This window comes from Rhododendron vialii, chromosome 13a, assembly GCF_030253575.1.
Source record: "Rhododendron vialii isolate Sample 1 chromosome 13a, ASM3025357v1".
NCBI classification, from domain to species: Eukaryota; Viridiplantae; Streptophyta; class Magnoliopsida; order Ericales; family Ericaceae; genus Rhododendron; species Rhododendron vialii.
Window position 1 is genome coordinate 21,270,364 of NC_080569.1, and position 20,297 is coordinate 21,290,660.

At 38.6% G+C, this 20,297-nt stretch overlaps 4 protein-coding genes across 4 annotated transcripts; 1 reads left to right on the top strand and 3 right to left on the bottom strand.

The window, feature by feature from the left end:
- Window positions 1–493: 493 nt before the first annotated feature.
- LOC131312892 (cytochrome b561 and DOMON domain-containing protein At4g17280-like) lies at window positions 494–3,176 on the top strand. Its single transcript, XM_058340907.1, has 3 exons — window positions 494–1,338; window positions 1,824–2,078; window positions 2,638–3,176. Exons 1-3 carry the CDS (start codon window positions 724–726, stop codon window positions 2,947–2,949), a joined length of 1,182 nt encoding a protein of 393 aa, XP_058196890.1. The 5' UTR covers window positions 494–723; the 3' UTR covers window positions 2,950–3,176.
- Window positions 3,177–3,382: 206 nt separating this feature from the next.
- On the bottom strand, window positions 3,383–9,099 carry LOC131312893 (inositol-phosphate phosphatase-like). The gene is made up of 12 exons (XM_058340908.1): window positions 8,954–9,099; window positions 8,820–8,875; window positions 8,667–8,717; window positions 7,785–7,865; window positions 7,561–7,664; window positions 7,397–7,481; window positions 6,431–6,485; window positions 6,258–6,301; window positions 5,135–5,203; window positions 4,612–4,712; window positions 4,479–4,535; window positions 3,383–3,752 (listed from the first exon to the last, which is right to left on the bottom strand). Exons 1-12 carry the CDS (start codon window positions 8,964–8,966, stop codon window positions 3,656–3,658), a joined length of 813 nt encoding a protein of 270 aa, XP_058196891.1. The 5' UTR covers window positions 8,967–9,099; the 3' UTR covers window positions 3,383–3,655.
- A 2,683-nt stretch (window positions 9,100–11,782) lies between these two features.
- On the bottom strand, window positions 11,783–12,449 carry LOC131312895 (cysteine proteinase inhibitor 1-like). The gene has a single exon (XM_058340909.1). It carries the CDS (start codon window positions 12,367–12,369, stop codon window positions 11,995–11,997), a length of 375 nt encoding a protein of 124 aa, XP_058196892.1. The 5' UTR covers window positions 12,370–12,449; the 3' UTR covers window positions 11,783–11,994.
- A 7,039-nt stretch (window positions 12,450–19,488) lies between these two features.
- LOC131312896 (cysteine proteinase inhibitor 1-like) lies at window positions 19,489–20,028 on the bottom strand. Its single transcript, XM_058340910.1, has one exon. The coding sequence runs from the start codon at window positions 19,993–19,995 to the stop codon at window positions 19,612–19,614; it is 384 nt and encodes a 127-aa protein (XP_058196893.1). The 5' UTR covers window positions 19,996–20,028; the 3' UTR covers window positions 19,489–19,611.
- Window positions 20,029–20,297: the final 269 nt, after the last annotated feature.

Sequence of the window (20,297 nt, forward strand, 5' to 3'; positions counted from 1 at the left end):
TCGGTTGGGCACGGCCGCATAGTGTCCGTGCGCGCATCTCAACAATCCAAACGTGTTTTGTACAGCTCAAATATTTTTGAGTAATGGGCCGTCCAAAACACGTTTAGACGGTTAAGATGCGCACAGGCACCACGTGGCCGTGCCCACCCGGTACTGAAAAGTTTCTCCCAATTACTAGGGGTCAAATAAAACAGTGAATTTATGCCCATCTCTTTTGGCTCGCCGCGAATATAGCTACTTGTATCGTTATTACAGGATCAGAAGTTAGGAAATCTATAACGCGGCACACTGCAGTTGAAGTTAGACATGGGCAGGTAGAGAAAACGAGCTGGTTGTTGAAACAAAGCAGAGATGTAAAAATTAAAAATAACTATATATGAAGTCCCCAATATCCCCTGTTTAAAAAACGACACCTTCTCTCACATTTTTGGAACCTTCTTGACCATACTGTTCAACTACTCCCACCCCACACCAAATTTCACTATATTTATAACTCCCACCCTCTCTGTTTCTCTTTCATCTCTCTCTTGTACCCTTCTCCCAAACACCATCTTCATTTCTCATGCCAAAAACACACAGAGAAGGAATCTCTCAGAATCGGTTTTGCCTGAATATTTCGAACTCCCCTGTTTCCATTAATTGATCATCAGATTCTGGGTCTGTTCCGATTCCATATTTTGGTTTAATTTCTGGCTGATTTGCTGAGTAATTGAATTGGCTGAAATGTTGAGACCAATCCTGTTTTGCTCTGTTTTGATCACTCTGTTTTTCTCCTCCTCTGCTCAATCATCATGCCAAAAATATGCCTTTACAAGCAACAAGGTGTTCAGTGCCTGCAGTGATCTCCCACAGCTAAACTCTTTTCTCCATTGGACATACAACCCATCTTCGGGAACCGCCCGTATCGCCTACCGCCAGACCGGGATTACTTCTTCCAGATGGGTTGCGTGGGCCATCAATCCGACTTCTACAGGCATGGTTGGGTCACAGGCACTTGTTGCTCTCCTGAAATCTGACGGGACCATGAACGTTTACACGTCGTCCGTGGATAGTTACCAGACCCAATTGCAGAAAGGGGAGTTGAGTTTCGATGTATCGGATTTATCGGCTACGCATTCCAACAACGAGATTGTTATATTTGCTACTGTGACGTTGCCAAACAATAGCACTACTGTGAATCAGGTTTGGCAAAATGGGCCGGTTTCGAATGATGCCCCCGGGATACATGCTACCTCTGGTTCGAATGTTCAATCGATGGCGACTCTGAATCTTCTTTCTGGGGCGTCAGCGGCATCAGGAGCATCAGGAGCAGTAAGCTCGAGACTCAGGAAAATGAATGTAAGTCATTTCTCTACATTACATCCCGCGCGTTTTTTGTCTTTTGAGAAAGTATAAGAACTTCATGGATCGAAAAAGGGAGAAAATTATATAAAGAAAGGTGCAGCTGAGACAAAGCAACTCCATTGATTGGGTTTCGGAATATGTTGCATTGATCAGATATATTTCGCATTTTTTTTCTTAATTCCAAATCGAATTAAGTCAAAATTCTCTTTTCTATTTCATGGAATAGCTACACTCTTTGCTCTGTTTTGTGTGCTGTTTTTTCAATCCTGATTTACTCTATTTTCAAGTCCATATAGATCGTGGGCAACCGTTATCGTTCATATTTCTGTTTATGTTTCTTAATTCCAAATCAGTTTGTGATGAATCTGCCTTGTGTGAGTTGTTAGATTTGAGCTCTGTGTTTTTACACTGTCCGTTGGCTCACTTGTTAACACAGTTATTAATATGGATTCTTACACTGTTGTCAAAACAAAATTCAGATTCACGGGGTGCTGAATGTAGTCAGCTGGGGTATCATGATGCCTCTCGGAGTCATAATCGCAAGGTACGTGAAGGTGTTTGAATCTGCGGACCCCGCCTGGTTTTACCTTCATGTAACTTGCCAAACCTCGGCCTACATCATCGGAGTTGCTGGATGGGCAACCGGTATGCAGCTCGGGAATGAATCTCCTGGCGTCCAGCAAACTGTCCACAGAACCATCGGCATTCTTCTCTTCTCTCTTGCCACCCTTCAGGTATCCAAATTTGTTTCCCTTGCCGAAAAATCTGCTACATTATGCATTTTTATTTAGGAATTTGGCATGGTGTTGTAATCGAATCAGGACAGATCTATTGACTTCCTGAAACTTCGTTTTCGATAGCTATTCACGAAAGATTGGACCTGCATGTCTTGTAAAACCTACTAGGAAGGACTTATTTTTGTGTTTGTGTAATGATATAAATACAAAATTGGACCCTTCTGCGAAAAAACTTATAAAAGTCTCCCATTAAAACTTGTGAGAGGATTTGTAAGGGTTTACGTCCCTACCATTTAAACATATGAGGAGATTTATTCTCCGAAGTAGTTCCACAAACTTGAAATCGGGTTTTGGTGGGGCGTCTGAGAGGGTATTGCAGAGTAAAACTCCTTTGTAGCTCTCTCGAGCATTCGTTCTGTACATCCGTTTGATAGTGACGACTGACACCCTTCACTCGCCTGGCTGGCTACAAAGTACTAACATAGGATAGTGCCAAACCACGTAAATTTTAGTCTCTTACGTTCCTTTTCATTTTGTTCCTTTTGCTTGAATCCAGGTGTTTGCTTTGTTTCTAAGGCCAAAGAAGGATAACAAATACAGACTGTACTGGAACATCTACCACCACTCGATTGGATACACAATCATCATTCTTAGCATCATCAACATATTCAAGGGACTGGACATCTTGAAACCGGCTAATAAGTGGGAGCAAAGTTACATTGGAATCATCGTGAGTTTGGGCATTGCTGCTGTACTCTTAGAAGTTTATACGTGGACTGTCGTTTTGAAGAGGAAGAAGGCCGAGAAGGCACCTGTCGGCACAAATGGGTTTTACGGCTACGGTGCCAGGACACAAAACGTGGTGTAGATCGATTCAGTTGTTAAATCTATCATGATGCTAGTTATGGTGTTTTTAACTAGTATTGTTGCAGCGGAGCAATATATACTGGTTTGGTGTAATCTGGGGAGTTCACAGTTATAGCTGTACTTTGTTTCAGGATTGTAGCTTAGTGTGTGTGTGTGTGTGTACTCTGGAGAGCTACATGTGTATTTTACACTTCATATTTCTATATACCCACTTCATATATTTCTTTCTATGCATGTGGTTTCCATATCAGTGCACAGAGTTTTAATAGGACGAGCGCGAACGTGCGCGCAGAAATCCGGCTCAGGAGTGTTGGTACTTTTATTATGTTGACATCATGTTCATGGAATTTTATGTTTCCCATCAAGCAAAGACTAGGACTGGACTCAAGAATGAGTTCAGCTTACTGATGAAAAAACAAAAAACACGCAAAGACTAAAAATTCAGATATGAAATTTGATCGAGCCTCATGTAAAATCATAGTCGCAATGGTTCCAAAGTACCATGGATTCAGTTGGTATTACTAGGTATGAAGATGCCAGATTAACTGGAAATTACAATTATGTGCACTGCTTAGCGCCGCAGATCAATGATCATAAGAATTACCTGTTGTTCTCTAGGCTCACAGTATCTCTGCAAAACCAATATTGGAAGTCAGGATACCTTTTGCATGTTTCATTGGTCAAGTCACACTTTCAGCACCCATATTTCATTCCAATTCTCTCAATGCCTCCACAAATGCATCCTTAAGAAGTGGATTTGATGCTGCTACTCGCTGAGATGTGATGTCAAATTCTTTACCAGAACTGATCAAAACAAAGGATTCGCAGATGAAGCAAGGACAGGTTATCAATATGTGTGTGTGTGTGTGTGTGTGTGTGTGTGTGTAATAAATCTTTTCAGATTATGAAATATGAGACAATTGAGCAAAATACGGAATGTCAACGTAAGAAATTAACCCTAAAAGCCTACGTATGAAAATGTAGGAAAGTTCATTCCTTCCAAAAGGTAAAAATTTGATATGTTTGTATGCCAGTAAATCTTGAAGGGAAATGGGAATTGATTAGAGGAATCAAATACACAGTAATTTTATGCCTGAGGTGATTGCATCCAAGTGGTTGGATTTAATGCAGTAATCTACTAATCTTATCTAGGTAACATCTTTTTAGGTAAATTTTCAGTGTTCTATATTTTCTTATCTTTATGGATTGAGCACAGAGTCTAAGATTAACATGGGTCCTTAATATATTGACTCTGGGGTGGATAGATAATCAGGAATCACTTTTTCCATTCTGCTGCAAATGAAGGAATCATGGTGATCCGCACATTCGCATCCTCCTCAAGATTTCTACAATCAACGCAGTGCCTTAGACAGTCTCGGACCCACCCGTTATCACCCGTGTTCTCGCACCAAAGCAAAAAACAAAAGCCACCTATTATTTCCATTTCCACAACTTTAAGTTTGGAAGAGCAGGGTAAAGGGAGATACTGGAATAACAATTGCAGAGGTCATTGAAAAATATTATTCTTACGGATCAAATATAACTCCTCCAGCTTCTTTAACAATCACAGCACCACCAGCTACATCCCTGATAAGATGGGAAAAAAATTGTCAATCAAGTGGATTGTGGAGTATCATACTTGAGCTAAAGATGGAACTCATACCAAGGGCCACCAAACCCAAGCTCATAGAAAAGGTCAAGCCTTCCGCATGCAATGCCACAGAGATCCAATGCACAAGATCCACACATCCGGAGGGATCTGACCTGATCACATCAGAAAGTCATACCATCACCTTCGGTTGCCAACACTTCCTTTCACTGAACAATTTCGTTCACCCTCAAGGGGCGAGGGTGAGCATCACCCACATTGTGTGGGGAAGCCCGCCTTGGGTCTCACAGATGATGAGAGCTGTTCAATTTTCTAAAGAATTGCTTTTAGACTACGATAAATGCTTTGATCGATTCACCTAGTTAATTGCTCAGAATTCTACACTATGAATTGATCAAGCACACACTAATATCCGATTGAGCTGTTTCCTAACAAGATAGATTAAAAACTATTCTATTCAAAATGAACGGCTCGGATCATTTGTGTGAGGCCTGAGACGGGCTCCATACAGTAAGGGTGACACTCACCCTCGCCACTGAGGGTGAACAAAATTGCACTCAGCAAGTTCTGGTCTAACCTTGAAAAGCAAACTATTAATTCTGTTTGTAGTGGCATCCACAGTTGGCTTATCTCGTTTCGTTCCAGCCTGCTCCAATCAGAGAAAACAGTATTAGTTCCTTAAGTGAAACATTGCAGCTTATTTATATTCCCCATGAAGCTGGATCTATTACGGATGCAAGGGCAAAACTTGAAACTTAGAAAAAGCCTATTCGAAATGCTGAAAGCATATCCTGGGTGTTTCTCAGATGCAGGAAGCTGGTGGTTAGACAAGATTTGAGAAGATCCTTATGACAAGTTATTGATGGGACCAAGGAACGTAATTTTTCACATTTCACATCTACTAACTTCAGATAGACAACAATGTTTCTACTGCAGCACCTCTATTAAAAAGCACCAGTTTCGCATCGAATGTGCTATTCATAATTGCTTGGGAGTACATTAAAACGCATCTTCAGCAGCATGGTAGCCTCATTGTATATATCAAAATAAGTTATTTTTCTAACATAGGCTATGCTAGACCTTTGTAAGTCAAGGAAACATATGAGAGCCAGGCACCAAGGCTCTGCCTTTCTCTCTCTATAGTCTATACTTTTACAGATTTAGGGTTTCGCTTGGGGGGGGCTGCCACCTCACCCCGCTCGACCTCCCCCCCTCCCTTCCTCCTCCTCCTCCACACCCCTGGTTTTCTCCTCCTCCCGGCGCCGTAGGTCTCGGATCTGTTGTTCCCCACCCTCTCCAGCGACGTAGTTCCCTGCTCCAGCGACTCCGACAACGTAGTTTCTGCTCTGGTGACATGGGTCTTCCTCAGTGACTCAGCGTCAGCGTGCTCGGAGTGAGAAAACATGAACCCAAAATTCCACATGCTCTTTGAAGTTCTGAGCATCATATTCACTTTTAAATCTCGGGAATATGCAGTGGAGGGGGTCAATTTAAGTGGTTGAGACCCTCCATGTTGAGAGTCAAACTGAAGAACCAGTCCTTTTCCCTTTCCCTGATGTAGCATATTCACCTTTGAATCTAGTAGCTAATGTAACCATAAATGAAACCGTTGCGCCTTAGTTTTGTTCTATAGCAACTCCAGAAAGAAGAGGACAAGAACGTGAAAAGAGTGACCTTTAAAAGAGTTCCGAAGCGCATACCTCAGTACAAAGGAGAGACTTCACAAGTTCGGACTGAGAAGAAACTGAAGAATCCCACAACAAAGCATGAAATTGGAAGAGATCCATCAAAGAAAAGCCATACTCTTTTTTTGGTTAATGGGGGCAGAATCCAAATAACAGCCTGACCTTGATGATGAAAATCATGAATTTACCTTTTATGGGGTTTCCATTAAGAAAAGCACCTTTTCCATGAATGCCGGTGAAAAGCTGCATGCAAACAATTATTCTTCATTACTCAACCACCACAAGTTATCAAACCACGATTTCTCATTTAGCCAAGACACCATATAGTTCTAACAATCTCTGGCTCTAGCAGATCAAGATGGCTGTATACCAAACATGGGAAGCGCAAAATACAGAGAGGAACAAGTCACCACTTAAAAAGGGACCCTATAAGATTCACGAATTACAGTATATTTGTAAGGATGCAACAGCACCATAAATCTAGAGGATTGTATGGAACAATTGTAAACTTATTCTTTATGGTGTTAGATAATTAACAACCCGCTATTGTTATGCTAGGGTCTAGAACTATCACGATAATCACAATACAATCATTAAGTGGAAAATCATAGAATCAAGAACGGCGTACCCGGATCCATTTATGCGGAATTTGAGCGATCTAGTGATTAATTAAACCAACCATAATATCGCTAGAGCATTAAGCCCTAGGTGGAAAGCAGGTTTCTCTCTCTTGCCTTACTTTCTAGCCTCTTAGTATATCACGTTAATTTGATGGAACCTTAGACGCTCTTTTATAGGCAGAGAGAGGACCGGTTTCCTTATTAAACATTGATACTAACTTCCCATCAAAGTATAGTCTATTTAGGAAACAACTTCTCTATTTGACCAATAGAATAAAATCTTAGGCATAAAGATATGGAGAATCTCATTGGACCCATTATTTGTATGTGCCATACTTAAAACATGTGGGCCATAAAGACTAATTACAGAATTTAGTCTTACAACAATAGTACTCTCAATTTCAGATGAATAAGGAAGAACACCCAGGCAGTTTATCATCCAAATTAAACTGTACTCCTACCCATACTAGTTATACTTTCTTGGCATAAATAACTCCATGTTGGGATCAATTAATGAGTACATTTGGAACTTACCTCATCCATGATTGGGTTGTAGACCACCCCGACAACAGGGACCTTTTCAATTGTTAAACCAATAGAGACACACACAAAGGGGAACCTACAAGTAATTGAGCAGTGGCAATGAAATAGTGAGGAAAAAATTATTTACAAATTTCATTCCCAAAATAAATAATTACCCATGCACAAAGTTGGTTGTTCCATCAAGAGGATCGACTATCCATGTCGCTTCATCAGTCAGCTCTGTAACACCATAAGCAGCAGTGGTTTCTTCTCCGATGAACTAAGATAAACAAAAATTAATGAGAGAGACATCCCTCAAAGTATCAAATACTACCCACTAAGCACCAACCCCAAACATCCGTCCCGCACATGCAATTGTCAGCAAGAAACAAGAGTGAACCTTATGGTTAGGGAAATGCTGCTTGAGATGATTGAAAATGAGATCTTCACAAGCCTTATCAGTTTCAGTAACCAAATCAACCTGAATTGGGAGCAAAAGATAAAAGAAAATAACTACTGTACAAATTGTTAGGACTGCTATCAATCACCAAAAAATAATCAAATGTCGTTTTCGGCTCCACGCCCATATGACTTTATTAATCTAGATATACTCTGCATTTATTTGATTTTTGTCCTTCGCAGTTCCTTGTCAATTATCAAAGTTTGGCACTTTCAAGTCTGAAACGTAATCAAATCAACCTATCTGGCCAACAAACTGGGGCTAGCTCAGTTGGCCAGAACTCTTGCATCTCTTTAGGAGGTCAGAAGTTCGAATCTTCTCCCCCTAGTGGGACTAGTAGTTGGGTTGGGCTTATAGTGATTATGGATTTGTTCAGGATTATTTCTCCCCCAGTCCCCCTGTTGGAAACTTGGGATGAATAGCTCGGTTGGACATTTTAGTGATTGTGGAATTGTTTTCGATTTCATGTAATTCTTATACTTGTATTTTCCTACCGCTTGACATCAAACAAAAAAAGAAAGAAAAAACTATCTGGCTCATACTTGTTATGAGAATATGAGTACAACAGCTACAAATAAAAAGAAATACACTACCATTCTAGTTTCACTGTACAGAATTCTAATCCAGTTAACAGTCAAGCCGGAAAAAATAAAATATAAAATCCTGTCCTCGACAAATCTCCACAGCGTTACAGAAGATTTTCCCTATATTTTTTTACTTCATTTCCAAAGCGAAATTGGAACATACGTAATTGGGTATAAATACACCAGTAAATATGTACAAACAGGCAAATTTGGACCGAAAACAATGACGTGCACAGACCTGGCCCTTATGCTCCACATGCTTGGTTACGTAGAATCCTTTGCGGATTACCTGTAGACCATAGATTTCAGCTATAATGTTGGGGAAATAAAGAATTGATGAAGAATATGAAGAAAACAGCTAATAGAAGAATTGGGTCCTGAAATTTTTTACGTCTCCAGCTTTCTTCGCTGCATCGATTGCGACCGCGAGGAACTCTGTGTGAGAATCTGAAATCCCAACAGAAAATTGAATCAAATACAGAGAACTATATCTATAACCACAGCCGGCAGAGAAATGAGGCTTACCTTTTGCGGCCATTTATCTGAGAAATGTCTGATTAGGGGAGAGAGAGAGAGAGAGAGAGAGAGCGAGCGAGCGAGCAATGTGCAAAGTAAGCTTTTGAGCTTTCCAGTGGGACATGAAAAAAACGAGGATTCCACAAATTTATAGTCCGTTTATTAATCAGAAGAATAATCATTTTGGAATACTCCATGTTTACGTAATGGATCTAAATCCATCTTTTTTTTTCCTCCGAAAAACGCCTAAGATCATGTTCCGCTCAACATTTAGCACTTTTAACATTTTTTTGTCCTTATTTAATTTTTTATTGTTGTGCTAAACTTATATGGATTATTGATTCGGCAAAAAATCAAAAAAATTACTTTTACTCAAATATTTTGGAAAATAATAACTTTTTAGCAAAAAAAAAAAAAAAGAAAGTTGAGTTTTTCTCTCTAAAAGTGGTTATTTCCCAAAATATTTGGATAAAAGTAAAAAATTCTACTTTTCCGATTCTTCTCGTCAAGATGAATTAATAATTCACAAAAGTTTCGCGCAAAACTAACAGATAGGAAAAAAATTCAAATAAGGGCAAAACCAACTTATTTTGCTAAAAGTTAAGTGGAACACAACCTAAAAGGCTTACATAGCTTGTCATTGTAGAGGGAGGATAAACCGCCCAATTGCCATATAGTTCGATCTGATCGGAACATTTTTCGTGTGTTGAACCGACTTTTTCTCCCAATATCAAACCAATAATATTGGTCATGATGTTACCAACTAATTGAAGCAAAATGTGTGTTTATCGAATTTCGCCGAGAAAAAAAAGAAGTGTGTTCATCAATGGCTAGTACATATTGGATTATACAGAATCCAGGTAGGGTGTTCGGACAAATAAGCCAAAGTGGCTTATTTTTTGTCCTTATTCAAATTTTTTTCGTATCACTTGGCTTATCCTCATTTTTTTGGGGATGATTGCATCTTCATGACGAGAGGAATCTAAAAAGTATAAAATTTTGATCGAAATTCAATATTTTTTGAATAAAAACGAAAAAAGTGGCTTATTGGCTTATTTTTGTTTTTATGTGAGTTTATTTGGCTTATTTTTGGCGGGAAAGCCAATGGCTTTTTTTAGAAGAACAAGCCCTAAGTAAATGACATGGATGAATTATAATTAATAACAAATCATGTTAGCTAGGAATGAAATGTGGTCTTTTCTTTCTTTCTTTTTTTTTCCTCCAAAATACTCCACATTACCTAATTCTGTTACTTTTCTAAGTAGTTAAGATAACACTTTAAATAAACAACAAATAGATATGCAACAGAAATCAACAACAGTATTTCTCTATCCAATTCCAAGCATCCACTTCTACTTTAACTTTACAAAACATAATCCTGGGAATAGTTTCACTTTAAGCTATCCAAGCATCGTTTTGATGTTGCAGCATGTCACTAGCATCAACTTTTTAGCCCAATCTCTCATTCTCTCTTATAATGCATTTGGCATCGGATGAGATTCTGAGAACATGGTTAGATCAGTCTTGTCCCTACAAAAGAATGCTTGGAATATGCCAATTAATATGCTAGTTGAATATGTCAATATGTGGGACTAGTTGATCAGAATCCTTAGATTACTCGCTTCATTCTCACACTCCTATATTTGGGAATATTTGATCAGATTTCTTCTTCTTTTTTTTATCCAAAGGGAATGCCAAACGCCAACACTGAGGACATAAAATCAAAAATCAATAAGCTAGATAAAGGCGGAGGGGATATTATCCACGTTGGGGGAGAGCCCTTCTCTAGATGCCAGAAAAGCAACTATATCAAGCCCCGTTCCACTTTCTTTTTAAACCTTTCTTTTTCAAAAAAATGTAATTTTAAGTTCAAATATAATGAAAATGAAAAATAATTTTTAATTTTTTTTTACACCGTTTAAAAGATCTTAATGAGATCTATTAAACAAGATCCATGTTGGTAGGAAAATTATTTGTGTAAACATATGATTTTTGAGCTTGAATTTACCTTCCTTTTCTAATCGCACAGAGCTCGCTTTGTAGAAGAGAAGAAAATTTGATTGCTTTGATGGTGCCATCCACCATTGAGGATTTCGAATATATAGCCACCCCAGCCGTAGCATCAATACCAATCCTATTGATAGCCACATCACAATTGAACTTAGAGAGGAACAAATGCTTGGTTTTCTCCATGCTGAATTAGCTAGAGGATGATCAAAATCCAAAACCGGCTCAGGAAATACTAACAGATTAGAAGCAAATTCCAGACGAACTTGAGAAGCAGCAAAAACAGCAAGAGTTGGATTAACAGGGATTCATGGTCGCATACAAAATCATTTCTTCCTTTCCATATAGTACTATAACAAGTTACTGAAGCCACCTACAGATCAAATCCCCAGCAAGTTTAAGAGGTCTTGAATCGATAACTTGAGAAGTCCATTTTAACATGGAGGCACACGAAGAGGGATTTTACCAAACTATGCAAGTCACACCCTAACCATACCAGTCCGGTCCAAATGCGCGCGCCCGGTTCACAGGAACACATTCAATGGATTCAGATTAACTGTTCCACACAAATTGGGAAAATAGGAGAAGATGAACAACGCCTAGAATGAAAAAGATTTTCTTTAAAAGCCACATTGTTTTTGAGAATTCGCCACCCAAATTTTCTAACTTTAGGAGGGACATTCAAGTCTCCAAATCAAGCCCCAGATTGTTGGCTGTCTAACAAGATGAAACAAATAGTACTTCACATCATTCCATATTTCGCCCACTTAAGCAACAACACAATCAAATAGAGAAAGTAAGGAAATTAAATGGGAAAAAAAAAATTGCACGTCCCTTAAACCATTATTTATTTACTTGCAATTTACAATTTTAGCCCCATTCAACCGAAACACGACACTGTTTAAAAACAAATCAATTTAGCATCCAGATATTTGACACGTTTATGTTACCATGTACGTATTTTGACATAAACTCCACATAAACAAAACATGATATGACACGATGTTTACCCCTAGTTTCGATCCCCCCAACAACACAGTATGTCACCCTGAAAACTTTCTAAAGGAGGTGAGATTCCTGTAGCGCGCCCAAGGCTTGACCCAAACAACTGCCTCGTAATTTCCTGAAACGGTGCCGTCTTTTGCCGCGATCACGAGCCGGTAATTAGTGCCGGCAACAACTTGGGTCTCGCCGCTAACCACGCTTTGGTAGTCCAGATGAGTACCGGCCTCCTTGTTGTACTCCGTGACTGCGAATTGCGCCGCCTCTTGCACCTCCGGCGCGTTCAGGTCCTTGATCTGCCGCCATCCGCCCACCATCGTAGCCTTCCGGCCGCCGACATCAGCGGAGACGTCGGAGAGGACTAGTGGGAGCAGAAGGGTGAGGATTAGGATGATAGATTCAGATTTGATAGTCATGTTGTCTTCGGTCTCCACTTGGTAACCGCTGATACTTGATGGGTTTTATACAAGTGGTAACCGGTAACTAACCGACCGACTATAATCAAAAGCTAACATATCATTTTTTAATTATCTATTTAACGGGTTATTAAGGTTAGCAATGTGGAGTCCACAATGGTTCAATAAAACTGAATAATCAAAACTTGCAACATCATATTTTTAACTTATAAAAATCTAGAAATTGTACATAGAAAACAATTTTTTTAAAATAGTTTTCAAACTAATAAAAACATGTCATTAAGATTAAGAGAAAAATAGTTTTTTGAAAATTTTGAGTTAAAAAAAAAAAAAACAGCTTTCTGGAAAAAGTAAAAAAAAAAAATCATTTTTTGAATAAATTTTTTTTTGTTCAAAATGGAAGAAATAGAAGGTTTTTGTGTAATGGTAGTGTACTTGAATAAGAAAATGTGAGGACAACTTAAATTTGATTATTGGTAAAAAATTGTTAGTTTTAATTATCAAATGGCCAAAATTTGATGAGTTGCTAAGAGGTTATTAAGTTTAGTTATTCTAATGTGAGCTCTTTTTTGAAAAAATGTTGATAACCTTAATTAGCAACATTTTGATTTTGATTATACCATTGTGGAGGCTCTAACGGAGCCGGACGATACATAAGCGATTTGTTTATGAGAGTGGATCCTTTTCGGTAACCGACAGTTGATGGGTTGTCTCACAAGTTCAGGTGGTACAAGCATATCTGCACGTGAAGACATACTTACAATCCGGGAATGTATTGGACTATTCAGAACAATTACCGGAAAGAATCTCCTCCCTTTGTTTATCTTCCCTTAGAGCATCGCTAATGGACTCTGGTAGTAGTTAAAATTTATGCTAGCGTATGTACAAAAATTAACTCCAATAAACTAGATAAATTGGGCTAGTAGCCTATCACTCAACAACTCATGGTATAAATTTGGCCACTTATTTATGTACTCATTGAATTTTGTAGGACAATTTTTAGATTAAAAAAATTCTTTTCTTGATTTATTGGGATAAAATGAGGTGTTTTGAAATTGGTGTTGTTGCAATAATATAGTAAAAGGCGAAAGAATAATTCGCTTTGTGTTACCGCGCAGCTGCATGCGGTTGCAAAAATAGGGTAGGGAATAAATTCTACACATGTTTCCGTCTCTATCTATGATCTATCCACCTATAAACAAAAAAGACTTTTTTTTGTTTATTTTTTTGAAACGGCAAACAAACAAGACTTTGGGAAATACCAGTCTAATGCATCAACATCTATGTCCCTCTGCATAGGCTTTAAGTGAACCTACGTTGTTATATTTAAACTTTAGTTATATCTTACCATATATGCGGGTCTCATGGTATCTTCCAACAACTCGATAAGATTGTGTGTTGATGTCTCATTCATTGCGTAATTTAATTGTCAAGATTATCACAGAGAAATGCGATATCGTATTTATATAGCGTTATAAATAATTTTCCGTAGTAAGATCTACCCCATGTTAATTGGAGTTAAAATTTCAGAACTGCCCTTACCTTGTGGTGGATATGGCATGGCAGGGAAGAAACCGAGTGGTGCTATTTGCACCGACCATTCTATACCGACGGTCGCGCGTGGCCTTCTTTGGCCACCGGACGACTGATTCGAGTCATTCAAAAATTTTTTTAAAAAAAACCGAGGGGCCCAACGCGGGAATCAACGACATCCGATGTGTATAGGGTGTTTGATCTAAACACTCTATTTTTTGTGTATATATGTATATGGCCGGAGACGGCCGCGCGCGACACTCGGTACGATTTCCCTGTATTTTTGTTCGGTACATATAGGATTTTCGGAAGAAACCAGTACTATAATTTAAGCCATTAATTGATTTGACGTGAGCGATTAGAACGGTTGGAGGTTGGAAGGGTGGGTGGGAAATACTTATAACTGGAGTCAAGTGTTTGTGGCATTACGTGAATCTCACGTAGTGTACGTTAACTTTGAGAGTCGGTATTTGTGTCAGTGTGACGCCAAAGTAGAAGAAAATTTCAATGCAACGAGATACATAAACAATTCAGCAGGGATAATCCGCAGAGACAAACGCGTTCGGCCTTATTTGAATTCCGAAAAAATCTAGAAAAATATTCATAAATTTTTTAATATTTTTTATGGGGCACTGTAAAAAATCAGCTCCAACGGATATCGGTAAGTATTACTTTTGGATTCGTAGGGGCGAACTGAACAGTTTCGCCTCTACTTATCCAAAAATAATATTTACCGATATCCATTGGAGCTGATTTTTTACAGGGCCCCATAAAATAATATTCAAAAATTTATAGATATTTTTCTAAATTTTTTCGGGATCCAAATGGGGCCAAACGCGTTTGTCCCTACGTATTGTCTCTGCTCATAGCTTTTTTGATACAGAAAGTCTACCCACATACAATATGTGCACAGATTATGTACGATTTTGTTGTGGGGCCTATCACGAATTCCACACAAATCATCCGAGCTGTTACTTTAGACACAGATCTTGCACAGCACATAAGATGGTTGACTGAGTTGGAAAAAAGGGGCCCACTCACTATCATTTCAAAAACTGTCTCAAATTTTTGACCGGGAAAATGAAAATCACAGTCTCGTCCAAATTTCTTCACCAAATTCACCTCCCCTTCTGCCCTCTAATGAAATCCTCCATCACCACCACCCACAACCCCCATCTCACCCGGACCACCCATCCCTCCACGGTCACTGACCACCACCCCTCTTCTCTACCCAGCTCCTCTCTCTCTCTCTCTCTCTCTCTCTCTCTCTCTCTCTCAATTCCAAAATCGACAACCTCATCGCGTGGTGGCCCAGTAAATGTAATCTTTTGGAGAATTAGTTGCCGTCGAACGGCAAAACTCCACCGGTGATTTTCTCTCGGCGTCAACGGTGGCAGGATAATAATCTTTTGGACAATTACCATATTTGGCCTTCTTCTTAGCGTTGTTACTCCATTTTCCTTTCTTTCTTTTTCCCTTTCGGTCTCTCTGAACCCAGAATTTTTGTTCATATATTTGAAGAATGATTGAAATGTGAAGATCTCATCTTGTTAATCTCTGCCTCTGAAAAAAGATTCAAAGAGAGGATTGAACCCATTATAGGAATTCAACGGGTTATTACCCTTCACTGTTGGTCAAGCCAAAGGGATAAGAACAGGGGTCTCCATTGAAACAAGAAAATCGCTGACTCTTCTGTTTTAGACCCTTTTCTTGATCTCCCATCATTGGACTCCAAATCCTCCTTTGTTTCTTCATTGATTGTGAAAAGAAACCTGGGCGGGCCACACAGAGAGAGAAGAGCTAGGCACCCAAGAGAAGAGGGGTGGTGGTTGGTGACCATGGAGGGATGAGTGGTCCGGGTGAGGTGGGTGTTGTGGGTGGCGGTGATGGAGGATTTCATTGGAGGGCAAAAGTGGAGGTGAATTTGGGGGAGAAATTTTGTGTGATTTTAGCTTCTATTTTTCTGGTCAAAAATTTGGGACAATTTTTGAAATGACAGTGAGTGGGGCCCTTTTTTCCAACTCAAAAATTTGGGACAATTTTTGAAATGACAGTGAGTGGGGCCCTTTTTTCCAACTCAACCAGCCACGTCATGTGATGTGCAAGATCTGTGTTTAAAGTACAGAAAGACCGAATTCCCGACACCATTGTATACAAAAAAAAAAAAATAGAGTATTTGGATCGGCCACCTACACACATCGGATGCCGTTGATTCTCGCGACAACCCACTCGGTTTTTTTTTATAGAATTTTTGGTCGGCTCGGATCAGCCGTCCGGTGGCCGGAATGGGCCCGGTGCGGAGTCGGAAATTCGGTCAGGAATTCCCGATCGGGACTGTAGTCTCACTGTTTAAAGTATGCATGGGTAGCATTACTGTATATATTAAAAAAATAACAAGTGCATTACGATATTACTAATAGTCATCGACTCTAAAAAAATTAAAATAATATAACAAAAACTATAATAAATACTCTCTCCGTCCCTTTTTAAATGTCCTGCTTCGTAACTCTAACTTATTAAAAAGACATCATCATTACACCTTTCACATCAATTTTTTCATCAACTTTCCCTACTTACCCATCATCATTACATTTTTACTCACTAACTTTTCAAAATAAAATCTACTTTTAGGGACAAAATAGACAATACACCAACTTTTACCCCCCTAACTTTATAAAATGGACACTTATTATGGGACAGCCCAAAATGGAATACTGGACACAAAAAAAGGGGACGGAGGGAGTAATATTTTTCGTTTGCACAGGAATACGAAAAAGACTAACTTTAATTTTTTTAGATTAAATATTTTTAGGGTTAAAGATATAGGACTAGTATATAATATACAAAAAATAAGAAAAAAAATCTAGCGTTGACGAGAGACTATATAAGTTGGGGATAATTTTTTTATATACATATAATAATTGTAATTTCTAAAATTTTTGTTGTGGCGGCCGCTGCCGTTAAACCCCTTGGTTCCATCCTTGCCCATGTCACCATGTGTGATAGTGGGTTATAAATAACTGTTGCATTGATTTTTTTTTGGATTTTAAGTCACTGTTTATCAAATTTATCAACAAAAAAAAAAAAAAAAAGATTTTCAAATTTGTCCTACATATACCACTGACGCGTATCTCTTCACTTTTGAAGGAGATGCACGGTGTGTCATTCAAATGCTTCAAGGAGTAGAGGCTGCCAACTCAAGCTTTAGCGGTGATCAGTTCTTTTTGTGATGGTTTTTTTTTCATTTGTTTCTCGTGACCGTAATAGGGTGACTTACGTAGTGGCCAAATATGTCATTTTCATATTGGGTGTGTAGGGAAGCTCTGCTCGAAGTTTCATCTTTGTAGTGATTAATAAATTGGCTACCTATTGAGAGAGAAAAAAAGTGTCCATTTCATAAAACCGAAATTCAATTTTTTATATAACTATTGATATCCAATTAAACTTATTTTTTGTAGCGATATATATAATATTTTGCGAGCTCTACAAAATGAACAGTTCAAATTACTACATTAATGTACAGTAGGACCCACAAATGGCAGTGATGGGACTTTAGGATTTTCCACCTAAGGTAGACAAAAATTTAACCTATCTGGGGAATTACAATCTATAATAGATTATGGTAATCTTTTTTTTTTTTTGGTAAAATAGAATAGATTATTGTAATCTCAGTATATAGTTCCACGTGAATCATGAAGCAGCTAGGGTAAAAATATGTCAAATTCATGTACTTTTTTTTTCCCTCAAATATTCAATATATTAGTGGAAGTTAGCAGATTGTTAGTATATTAGTCAACAGGGGTCTAGAGACTGTCCATAACTCTAAACCCCAAATTCGCCTCCCGTGGGGCTCGAACATCTACCTCCACGGTGTGGGGAAGGTGAGACATTAGACAACCAACTTCACTAGGCTTTTAAATGTATAACTGACTTTTGGGGTTTCGATAAATTGGACTTTTTGGTAATGAGACGGAGGAAGTATATGATAACTCAAAATTTAAAAATTTATTGAGTCGACATTATCTATGAAAACTCTATCCTCCTCATTATATGCCAAGCTACGCGAGGCAATCTAGTGTCAAAGACCCAGAGCTCATCGGTGTGCTTACTTGTAGTGGAAACGGAAGGGGGTGTTGTTGCACTACACCGTATAGTGTAGTTGATCTAGTTGTTCATTTCAACACGAACAGTTTGGATTTAATTCGAAATCCTACAATTTGAATTAATCATAGTTTGAATTAAAATCCGAGCTGTCTATTGTCGAATTAGACGGCCGGATCTATAACAACAATACACCATGTATCGCGAGGGTCCCGGATCTATAGCACTTCACCGTGTAGTATAGTGGAAACCAGGTCTACAGTATTGTATCCATCATGTATCACTCTTTTTTTTTTTTTTTTGACCGAAATCATGAAAAGTTGTATTGATAAAAAGTCTAGCGTACGGCACTTATAGTACGAAATTCATTACACATCTTGAACAAAGCCAAACTAATGTCTAACAAATACAAAATGAGAAAAGTACAATGTGGTTGATGTCTTTCACTCTACTCCAAGTATCACTCAATGTTGTCAGGTCCGTATATATTCCCCTTAATTATGTACTAGCATGAGAAACTTACTAAGCACGCGCTTAATATCAAATGTTATCAAACAAATTTAATTTCAATGCAAATATTGCATATGCTATTTTGTTAAAAATTTGTTATTGTTTCTGTTGATTAATACGGTTAAATTATATTTTATACCATAAGTATATAGGTGCCCTATAGCACTTTTGTCACATTTTTTACTATTGTGGGTGCTCCTATTTCTCCTATAACTATTGTCAGTCATTTTTGATAATTTGGTAGAAATTTTCAATTTTTTGACAAAATTATAAATTTTCACTTTGCATTTGTATCTTAACGTTGAATCACAAAAGACCAAAATCATTATTAGTAATATCAATCTCGATTGCTTCCATTGGTTTCATTATGACGATCACCATCAAAAATAATATTTTTTGGGTCCAATATTGTTATCCAAAAATTAATATTCTACTATCTTAAGTCTAATATTGTGGGTCCTACAAAATTTGATTAACAATATGAAAATCAAATGCGGCGGGTCCCAATATTATTCTACTCATTACATTTTAATCAATGGTGTGAATACCATTTCGTACCGGCTGATACGTAATGTTTTAGGCAAAATCCAGTACCAAAGAGGACAGATCCGTTCCGTATAAGTTTCCAACGAGTACCGGTGATATGAACCAACAGTAGATGAAGGAAAATCGACGAAAATATATAGAAGGTGGTCGGATATGATTCTGACAAAGGAAAATCTTCAATACACACCCCTTTAAGGTGTGATGATTTAACTCTTCGGCGGTCATTGGTCGTAGATTTTCTGTTTGCAAGCGTTTCTCTGCCCTTCAGTCTTCACGCCTCTTCAAGCTGCTCCCGTACGCCGTAGCTTTCTTCTTCGAGAAAAGAGTTTTGGAAACAAGATGAAAGTTTACTGGGGAAGAGGAACTGGGGATGGTGCCGTGCAATGGAATCAAGACGATGAACACCAGAGGAAAATAGCCACAAGGTTGTTGGAGCACATGGTGCATTGTACACTATTTATTGGATTTTATTTATTTCATTTCAGTTTTACATTTTAGACCCCACATACCTCCTCAAAAACGAGGATCATAATACAATACTACTATCCTTTCCTATTGTAGTAACTTTTTGAAGGTAGTGAGATTCCTATAGTTCAACCAAGGCTTAACATAAACAACCGCCAGGTAGTGTCCGGGACGCACGCCCCCGTCTTTTGCCGTGAGGAGAAGCCGGTAATTCAAGCCGGCAACGAGCTGGGTTTCACCCTTGTCCACACTCTGCAACACCAGATTGGCTTCAGCCTCCTTGTTATGCTCTGTGATCGCAAATTGGGCTACATCTTGCACCTCTGTCGCGTTCAGGTCCTTGATCGGCCTCCACTCGCCATATCCTACTGCCTTCCGCCCGCCGACAACAGGTGAGACATCGGAGAGGACGAATGAGATTTGTACCAAGAGAGTAAGGAAGAGGAGGATTGATACTGATTTGAGAGCCATTTTTTGTTGTTTTCACTGTAGGAGTATCCACCGGTGGTTGTTCGGAAAGAAGTTTGGTTCAAATTTATACTCAGTTGATTGAAGGTGGAATTCCTCAAATGCCCTTAAATTGGGTAAGAGTTGTTTGAATACATGTCACAATCCACATTAAACTATCTGGATTCTGTTCAAAGAAAAAGGATAAAAGTTTAAATCCTTTTCATTTTGTGGGCCCCATCGTGCATTCATTGTAGTAAACTATTTGGATTCTGTTAAAAAAAAAAAGGAAAAGAGTTTAATCATTTCCTTGTGGGCCCTATTGT